The sequence below is a fragment of the Limulus polyphemus genome, unplaced genomic scaffold (assembly GCF_000517525.1).
Source record: "Limulus polyphemus unplaced genomic scaffold, Limulus_polyphemus-2.1.2 Scaffold3860, whole genome shotgun sequence".
NCBI classification, from domain to species: Eukaryota; Metazoa; Arthropoda; class Merostomata; order Xiphosura; family Limulidae; genus Limulus; species Limulus polyphemus.
Genome location: NW_013669470.1, coordinates 28001 through 37841, shown reverse-complemented (window position 1 = coordinate 37841; position 9841 = coordinate 28001). Strand labels below are relative to the sequence as shown.

The window sequence follows — 9841 nt, the reverse complement described above, 5'->3', positions numbered from 1 at the left end:
TGTAACTACTTAACTCTCATATATACATACCGTCAGTTTAGTTACCTGAATTGTAACAAACTTAACTCTCATATATACATATATACATACCGTCAGTTTAGTTACCTCATTGATCAGTCACTAATTAAATCGAAATTAAGATTCAGTAAACTAAAAACCAGCTTTATCAATGGTTGATGGCGATAGTGTTAGTACGACTGTGGCTGTTATAAACACGTGCCTCCAAATCATTCTCGAAACGTTCCCTTATGCCCACGATTTTTCTTAAGAAGGGGGTTACATTTGTATATATTTTAACAATGAGAACGCGTTCCCCCTGTTCCCCCTTCAGTTCGAACACTGATATTCTGAATTTAATATTTTGTTTGAACTTTATACTTTATGTTATATTACCATAGCATGCCAAACCTAAGCATTACATTTATATCTACGTAAGTACTTTTGCTTTGAATTTGATATTTTATCTCTCTACATGCATAATGTACACAGTCTGAGCTTCAGATGTTCCGGTTCTCTATATACTTAACATCTTATGTTATAACTATAGTTTTCCGGTAGCCACTACACATTTGAAATGGTCTCAGTATGTGTATTTCAAATATGCCAACATATTTCCTTAACTTATGCAAGTACGTCATATTAAATATTTGCTGTTTAAGAATATGATACTTCCGACTGATTCAACTTAGGCTAATAAAAGCGTAAGAGTACAAAATATGTATTCCTGTGTAACCGAGAACGTTAATTGTTATGATATCACAAAACATGCATTGCTGTAACAATACGAATATTCAACTTCCAATGGGAATATAAAGCGTACAGTTGCTGTAAGATGCATACTTGTGGGAATGTAAAATGTATATTATTGTAATGATACAAAACGCATTCTTCCGAAATTCGCATGATTGTGTACATATTTATACTAGCTGAATGCCCGTCATATGACAGTAAATGCTTAATAATTTATCCTCGGAAAATTCAATTTATAAAAATATATTATGAGCATGTTTTCTAATAATTAATTATATTATAGCAACAATATATGTGTAAAAAAAAATTTTTATTTTTTATAGTATTTCACGAGAACAATATTTTTATGTATATTTAGTCATCAACTGTAAGTCGACCTTGATTAGAATTGTGACTTATGTATATTTTTATGTTATGTTCAAGTCTGCTTCTTGATAAAGCCTTATAGATTTATTTAATCATACGAAAAAACAGGTTCTTACATGGTCAAATGTCTGACCCTGCGATTTATTAATTGTGATGGCAAAGACAAAGATTTTGAGGACGAAGTGCATCTGCACGAAGGTATAACATTTCATAAAAAATGTTTATAAAATTTTTGACTAAATTTTTATAAATCTCTTACCGAAGTTTAAAAAATATCAATAATAATGTATTGTAGCGCTCCCTATTGGGTTGAAAAGATAGTTAAGTTGAGTTTGACACAGACAGACACTGGCGTTTATATGTAACAAGATAATTAAAAACTGTAAATCGTCAAAAAGTACAGAAACAAGTTGAATCAAAATGTAAAGGTTATATTTTCAAGCCTACAATTAGGGACTCTGAAAAGAGTAAACAAATTAGGCTGGAAGTAGTGTTTACGTTATTTTCTCAAACTACAAATCCCTATTTTGACTCCATGTCTACAGTACTTATCAATTTTAATGGAGTCAAAATAAGGATTTGTAGCTTGTAAAATAATGTGTACATTATTTCCAACCTAGTTTGTTTACTTTTTTTAAATTCCTTAGTTGTAGGCTTGAAAATATAATCTTTGCATTTTGATTCAACTTGCTTAAGTCCTTTTTGACGATCCCTATTCCCCTTTTTAAATTAAAAAAAATTAATTATCTTATTTCTTAAGTTTTTTATGTCCGTTTGTGGAGAATAAATTCTAAGCTACGTACGTGCATATACATTCAATTGAATGTTACATGTTTTTCAACAGTTTTCTGCTGCATTGTTTGTTTTTTTGTTTTTTTTGCACCCGACCATTATTTACTGAACCAGGTGGTTTCGTGTAAAAACGCGTTTAACAAGCGAAGTGCGAATATTAGTAGAATAAATCACCACTCACAAGAGTAGAGAAATCTACTATGGTAATTATCTACTGAAATAGTCGTAGAAAACCATGTAAAGACAAAGTACAACAGCGAACTCGAGAAATAATGAATCATCAACGTGGCAGTTTCCAATTAATGCGCTATAAGTTGCACAACTTATTTTCCAATTAATGCGCATTGGTAAAACACCGGATTTTTTCAATGGCGGAAAGTGAAGGACTTAGAGAAATGTTTCAGGGCGAAAAAACGAAGGCGCTTGAATTAATTTTAAAACTACCCTATGACATACTCAATACTGCATTAATTAGTAGTGTCCAGGTTTCAGTAAAATATTCGTAGCTGTTTTTTTCTGTAGCGGATTTTAAAACTATAATCAATAATAATAAGGCTGGGGACACTTTTATAAATAGACACATTTTTACAATAATAAAACGAAGGTTTCCGACCAGTGTAAAACAAGCATTTCCGACTAGTATAACGGTGATTAATTGGCTTCTACATTTCTGCGATGCTTGAATGGCTGCTCAGAAAAGCTTATGTTGGTAGCGAAGAAGAAGTTAGAAAATTTTAGAGGGTGGAAATCTCGACTTTCAAGAATCAACTTTAATATAGCCCTACAACCTTCGCAGGAGTTTGTTTAGTAGTTGTGCATAAATGTTTGCGCAGTATACCTAGCTGTTGTTGCTGTAGGCTTCAGTGCTTCAATGGCTTCGAAAAGAAACTTTGCCAGTTTCTCCTTCTCTTTCAAAAATCAGTGGTCTTCACAGGAGTTTTTATTTAGTAGGTTTGCCCAGATTTGAATAAAATATCCATAGACGTTTTTTCCTGGGCTTGTGAAACAATAACAATAATAAAATGAAGAACAAATGGATGAATTTTGAATTTTGTCTAACAATCGAAAAATCAACTTTTTTTGCTATTATCAATATTTTAACAGCCTTAGCCATTGAGATAGAAGGTTTTGAGTGTTGTTTCAAGAAAAAGATGGTTTTTGCCAGTATGTTCTATTAGAATTTTCGTGGTTCATGATAGGAAACATCTTGTAATCAGAATAGAAAACATATTGAATGTTGTTTTACGAGATCAAGGACTTCGATGTTGGTTATTCCCAATGACCAAGAATACTGAAAAAGCATATGATCAGCATAGATACATTAAAGAAGAAAGAGCTAGATATTTTGAATATATAACAGTTCTGTTATGTTATCAATTAACCTTTACATTATCAATATTTTCCTATCTAGGCTCGTATTTCTAAAATGTATATAACATTTATGGATTTATTGATTTACGGATGCAAGTGTAACAACGATTGTATGAGAATAGACAAATATTCTGTATATATATATATATATGTACCAGTAAATATGAATGAGTGAATAGCTAACTGTCATCAATGTACATATGGTAATAAATATGCGTATGTACACAGGAATGGAAATGTGTGTGTGTATAAGAGAATGCTTTTATTGTACATATGTATATACATGAGAGTATATTGATGAATGTTTACATTAACTTATGACACAAACAAATGCTTGTGGAAGTCAGTGTCATTATCTCATGTACAACAGATATAAAACCTAGGTGTTACAAAGAAAAAAGAATACGTTTTCAATGAATAAGTAACTGCTAAACAGTAGCATGAAATAAATAATCTTGCACTAAGATAACACGAACTGTTTCCTTCGATTAAACCCATAAAATAGGTCAGTGTGATAATTCAAAAATTTTAAAATTATTACGACCACACTTCCGAGCAGAACCTCTTGCATCTCTTGTAAGTATCTGTAATTAAATTAGCTTTAAGTTGGGTAAGAATAAACAAATTGAGGCGTCGTCTAGTCCAAAGGAAAGAATAAATCTTACATTATTCCTAGAGAAACCGTCAACTGGAAACGTCAAGCTATCAGCAATGACCACGCCCTTTCGAGCTATATCGTAAATCACTATAGTAGCAGTGGGCGTCATTTCCGGAGAGAGAGCTACAGCAAAAGTTTTAATACTTGACGTCATTTCTTCCTGTCCAGCCAACAGGATGATTCCTTTGGAAACAATCTACACATACATGACACATAGAAGTATGTTTTAACATGGTAAGTCTAAATTATATACTACTCTTAGTTTAATACTAACTTCAAAACTAAAGATATATAAACTGAAAGTAAATACACTGTGGCCAACCAAAATTGATATGTAACAAAGTCTAACGTAATCATAACAAATACTCACGTATTTGGGTATTTGTTCTTTATAAAGTCTTATTGTCATTCAAATAAATCTATACAGTGGACCATGAAAAAAAGGAAAAAATAAACAACAACTAAGGATTCAATTGGAAATGTTTTGGAACAAAAACTACAATTAGATCTACTTTAAAATTCTGCAAGATAACTTACCACGTATGAGAAGTTCCCCACAAAGTAATTTGCTCTCACGTGAAGTATAATGAATTCACCCACCTGTTTAGGTAAAATATTATATAAGAAATTTAATTTTTTTTACGTTTTTTTCCCCTGAAAGTTAGCAACAACTACAAGTAGTAGTGTATGTTTTTATATTAACATAGTAATTTTAAAAAACGTTGATTTTAACAATAAAATAAGAGTTGGAGAATTAAAAGTTAGTTATAGAGGATTACGTCAGTAAAGTTTTATTTCACTTTCAGGAAGAGAAACAAGTATAATCATCAAACTTTAAACATTATAGGGAATTCTGAAAAAAATCATAATAGAGAAGACTTTAATAGAAACATACGTTAAGTAACAAGGAGAAATGTAACAATGCATAGGTTTTCAATGATAATTACCTTTGGGTTTTTAGTGCTGGTGATTACCTGAAGGTGGCGATCGGTAGGAGAATAGGAGGCGTAAACAAGAAGGTTAGCTTTTGCTCGCTCTCCTGTCTCATCTTTGTAATGTGCCTTCAATAAAAAGATACTATTTGTTTAAAATGCTTTAGTGTTAGCAAAAACAAAATTATGAAATGATCGCAACAGCTAGTTGAAAGACGAAACTTACTAGTACAGAAATACAATCGTATTTGTTGAAATTGCTTTAGTGTTAGCAAAAACAAAATTATGAGATGATCGCAACAGATAGTTGAAAGACGAAACTTACTAGTACAGAAATACAATCGTATTTGTTGAAATTGCTTTAGTGTTAGCAAAAACAAAATTATGAGATGATCGCAACAGATAGTTGAAAGAATAAATTTAACTGTACATAAAATGTTAGTTTTTGAGTCTGTACAACTTTCTAATATAATATATTACCCTAATCTCTCTCATTAAAGTTTAAAACCATTTAATATTAACTCTACCTGTTGAGATTGTTTCTATTAATTCTTCATTAATTTATTGTATTTTTAATACGGTATTGTACAAGTTTTAATACAGTTTTTTTTCTGAGTTGTCTGCAACATTTATATGAACTATCTTCCAAAACCAAAATATAAAGGTTAAGGGTATAATATATAACTTAAAATTATTTCATCTTGTTGAATATATATATAGATAGATAAATATTTGATCTGGTTTTGTTCGATACGACTAGAATGACAGTGTAATACATATTTTACTTTGTTGATGTTTGAATATATTGCTAATTTTATAGAAATGTCACGCTGAAGTTTAACCTCACAAAAGGTAAAAACACAGCAATAATAACTCTTAATGTAAGAAACTGAATATAGTTTATATAGATAACATAACAACTGTTGTGGTTATAATTAGAATGAAGAACGTTTATGCAACTCGTAGATACACCTACTCAACTTAGTGCCTTTATTGTTGAATTATTTTTCCATTACAAAAACCTTTAATGAATCATGACTTACCGATCCTAGTGGCTCAGCGGTACGTCTGAAGGCTTATGACGCCAAAAATAGGGTTTCGATAACCGTGGTGGGCATAGCACAAATAACCCATCGTGTAGCTTTGCGCTTACCAACAAAACAAACAAATAAACAAATGATGACTTACCTCTAAATGGAGGGACTTGATATTGTTTAGCAATGTTTTTCCACCTAATTCAACCCATAGATCCAACTCCAACTCCCAGACTCCAGGACGCACGGGCGACACAAGCTCGTGCTTGACGTCTAACTTTTGAGATCCTCCGTTAAACATGGTCAGTGTAGGCCTGATATCCAGTTTCTGACTGGACAAACGCCATGGTGGAAGTGCTGACCCGTCATGGTAAGACACAGCAAGCTGGTGAAAAAAAGTTATTGTTTAGAACAAGCTTTCAAATATATTTCTAAGATTTACTGTTTTAAACACGTACATGACATTTTAACCAGAGAAATGTTAACGGGAAAATAAGCATGAACGTTATGCACCTTGGAAATACGTGATATGAACTGAAGAAGTGTTTTGGGAGACACCAAGTTCCTGTCAGAAGAGGAGATGTATTTATATTATGGCTGAATCCTGTAATTCATTTGTCTGATGGAGATAATTTCATATGCCGCAAAAAATCTAAAGTACTAGGTGTATATAAACCAATATAACGTTTCCTATATTTTGATAACGTTAATTAACTTTCACTTCAAAATACAACATTTATATATTTCTCGAACTAAGTATATTTATACACAGTTCCAAGCTTTAACAAAACTGATAAATCTTTTTAATGATCCTTATTTTTGTTTGTGACCTGTTAGTTTAAAAACACATGAAGAGTTGTTTGTGATAAATGTAACTTTTGAAGAACAAATCTATACTGATCAAACAACTTACATAAGATTTGAAAGGCATGGTTGGTTTGAAAACTTGAGGAAAAGAGCCAAGGAACTGAAGTTTGATGCTGGAGTTAAAGATGACTGTTTCTGCGAATCCACATTCCACACGATCTAACAGGGGTTCACCTACACAAGCTGTCACCTTAACTTTAGATCCATCTAGCTTGGAAACAAGCTCAGCCAATTCTCGCATATTGAACCGATAGGTAGTGAAACCTTTAAACTGAAAAAATAGTAAATGGCCTGTAACATCTGTTTATGTATCTTACTTATAAAATAGTTACAAGTTTAGAAGAGTTACCCTAAAGTTACGTTTTGTAATTCTCCATACAGGATTTTTCGTTGGTAAAATAGTAGCCTAAAAGTTGGCGGTGGATGGTGATGAAAGGTTGCCTTCATTCTAGTCTTTCACTGCTAAATTAGGGACAGATAGCGCAGATAGCCTTCGTGTAGCTTTGCGCGAAATTCGAAACAAACCCAAAACATAAACAGAATTTTCAGTATTAACTCTTGTGGTGTAGGTTAACGATTGGAATTATCTAAATAAAAAAGAAAACTTTAATATCTACACTATTTTAAATATTACTACAACAGTCGCGGGTAGGGAGGTCGCGAACCCCACCTCACTATGTAAACATCCATGGCAGCAGTTTGTAAGTTTATATTGTGAATTTATACAGAATTATATTTGTTTTTGTTTTGTTTCAAATATTCGATTAAAGATACCCAAGAGTTAGTTACACTAGCCATCCCTAAATGTGAGCTGATAGACAGGAGGGAAGGCAGCTTCAACAGCTTCCACTGCCAGCTTTTGGGCTACTCTAATCGAATAATAGGATTTGGTCGTCACTCTTATAACGCATAGTATGGAGTGTGATTTTGCGGCAACTGTTCGCGAAAATGAAAGTTTGGTTTGGTTTGAATTACGCGCAAAGCTACAGTGACTAGAGAGGAGGCAGCTAGTCAACACTACCCACCGCCAACTCTTAGGCTACTCTTTTACCAACAAATAGTTGTACTGACCGTCAAATTATAACGGCCTCACGACTGAAAGAGCGAGCACGTTCAGCGATGGCCCAGCCCTAAGAATTATGTAACCATACAACGGACAAAAAACAAGATAAAATATTGACATCTTGACAAGATTGTTATTATCTCTTGTCCTTGATTACCCATGAAATATTTTAAATACACTGAAAACTTCAAAATTAAAATAAAATCATTTCTGAAAGTTATTAATATGTAAAAGATAAAAGTTTTAATGTTATTGTTTTTTAGAAGTAGTATATAAATTATCCCCAAATTGAAATGTAAAAAGACAACATTGCTTTTAAGCTAAATAAATATACATCTTGAGCATGTAAGAATGTTACAAGAAACTCTGAGTATAACACATTGATGATTAGCCATTTTCTTTAAAATCAAATTGTTCTGAGTATTATATGAATGTATACTAATGATATTCTAGTTTACATGGCTTCAAACAGTATTTATCATCACCAGAAAAGACAACACGTACAACATCAAGAGTTTGTTCAAGCTGTGTTGGCTGTATTAGACTCTTAAAATTACTTCGACTTTTGTCTAACGGCTCCACTTTCGCTGTTAAGCTCAGGTTTCCCGACACAGAGGATCCTCTTGAGTAACTATTAAAACAAACTTAAACTATTAAAACAATATTAAAAACAGTGGTTTAAAAATAAAGTCAAATAGTTAAAAACTAGAAAATTAAATATTAAGTACGAATCTGAATATTTTTATAGCACACGTAAAATGAAGGACGTTTGTAACAACCACAGCAATGATTAGATGATAAAGCAAATACAATATTTAGAAAGTAATATATGTACTATATATTAATAATATAGAAAAATATTCAGAGCAAAAGAAATCGTTTTAATATTAGCAGTCTTTTGGGTGCGAGGGTTTCAATTGTTGAGCATCATAATTAATTGTTTAATGGTCGTGGGTGATATGAAGTACTTACTTTGCAATAACGGAGCCGTGTATGTAGTCATTGGTGTCCATGAAGAACGCTGGCATGGTTACATTAACTTCATACTGTGCCTCATCTGACAAAACAAAAAATATGTTTATGCGCTTTATCCTTAATGAATTACACCTATTATCGATTCCCACATAAGCTATTATAATGCCTCTAAGGTTGGTCAGTTGGTCGTTAAGCGCAAAATTATACAGTGGACTATCTGTGCTCTGCCCACCACGGGTATGGATACCCGAATTTTAACGTCATAAGCCTACAGACTTACTGCTAAGTCACTAGAGAGCTGGTCAGATGGGAGAATATCTGTTCACATATTTGGATTTCTTTTTGCAAAGTAAGTAAACTACAGTTATAATACGCTTTAATTCTGTGTTTCTTATAATTTTCTTTTTGTAGTATACTTGAAATAACAAATTTATATGTTCGAGAATTAGAGTTTGATAATGCTTATTCACATAATGCCAGAATATGGGCATACTGGGCTGCGGATCTGAAGGTCCAAGGCTCAGGCCGCAATATACCATTGAACATACTCCATTTTTCCAGTTTTGAGGAATTATAATTGTGACAGTCAATCCTGCTATTATGAGAATAATCGCGTATGCGGTGTGTGATTGTCATCAATTTGTTCAGCAGTTCTAACTTAGGGATGACTATGCCTAATCCTTAGGGATCTCTGGCTTGGCAGTTTAGCCCACGTGTTGGTATAAGGTGTCGCTCCATTTGAAAATATCAGTGTTATCGCCAAAACCACGTATATACATTGATATTTTTATTGCTTATATACACGTAGAAAAGGCACGGCATGGCCAGGTGGTTAGGGCTCTCGACACGTAATCTGTGGGTCGCGGGTTCGAATCTCCGTCACACCAAACATGCTCGCCCTTTCAGCCGTGGGGGCGTTATAATGTGACGGTCAATCCCACTATTCGTTGGTAAAAGAATACCCCAAGCGTTGGCGGTGGGTGGTGATGACTAGATGCCTTTCCTCTAATCTTACACTGCTAAATTAGGGACG

General features: G+C 33.0%; 1 protein-coding gene and 1 long non-coding RNA gene across 4 annotated transcripts in view; one reads left to right on the top strand and one right to left on the bottom strand.

Annotated features, from left to right (window-relative positions):
* Positions 1 to 9841, bottom strand: part of LOC106470176 (CD109 antigen-like) — an 82000-nt gene that overhangs the window by 48379 nt on the left and 23780 nt on the right. For 2 of the 3 annotated variants that reach the window (XM_022398781.1, XM_022398779.1), the window contains exons 8-14: positions 8806 to 8890; positions 8338 to 8464; positions 6817 to 7041; positions 6058 to 6288; positions 4885 to 4998; positions 4475 to 4537; positions 3945 to 4133 (exon numbers count right to left, since the gene is read on the bottom strand). In XM_022398781.1, the coding sequence (XP_022254489.1) occupies positions 3945 to 4133; positions 4475 to 4537; positions 4885 to 4998; positions 6058 to 6288; positions 6817 to 7041; positions 8338 to 8464; positions 8806 to 8890 (1034 nt within the window). The remainder of the gene's footprint in view (positions 1 to 3944; positions 4134 to 4474; positions 4538 to 4884; positions 4999 to 6057; positions 6289 to 6816; positions 7042 to 8337; positions 8465 to 8805; positions 8891 to 9841) is intronic. The other variant, XM_022398780.1, reaches the window with a different exon arrangement.
* LOC111088488 overlaps positions 4121 to 9841 on the top strand; it is a 22346-nt gene continuing 16625 nt past the window's right edge. The window contains exon 1 of the long non-coding RNA XR_002612997.1: positions 4121 to 4171. This is a non-coding gene — a long non-coding RNA (uncharacterized LOC111088488). The remainder of the gene's footprint in view (positions 4172 to 9841) is intronic.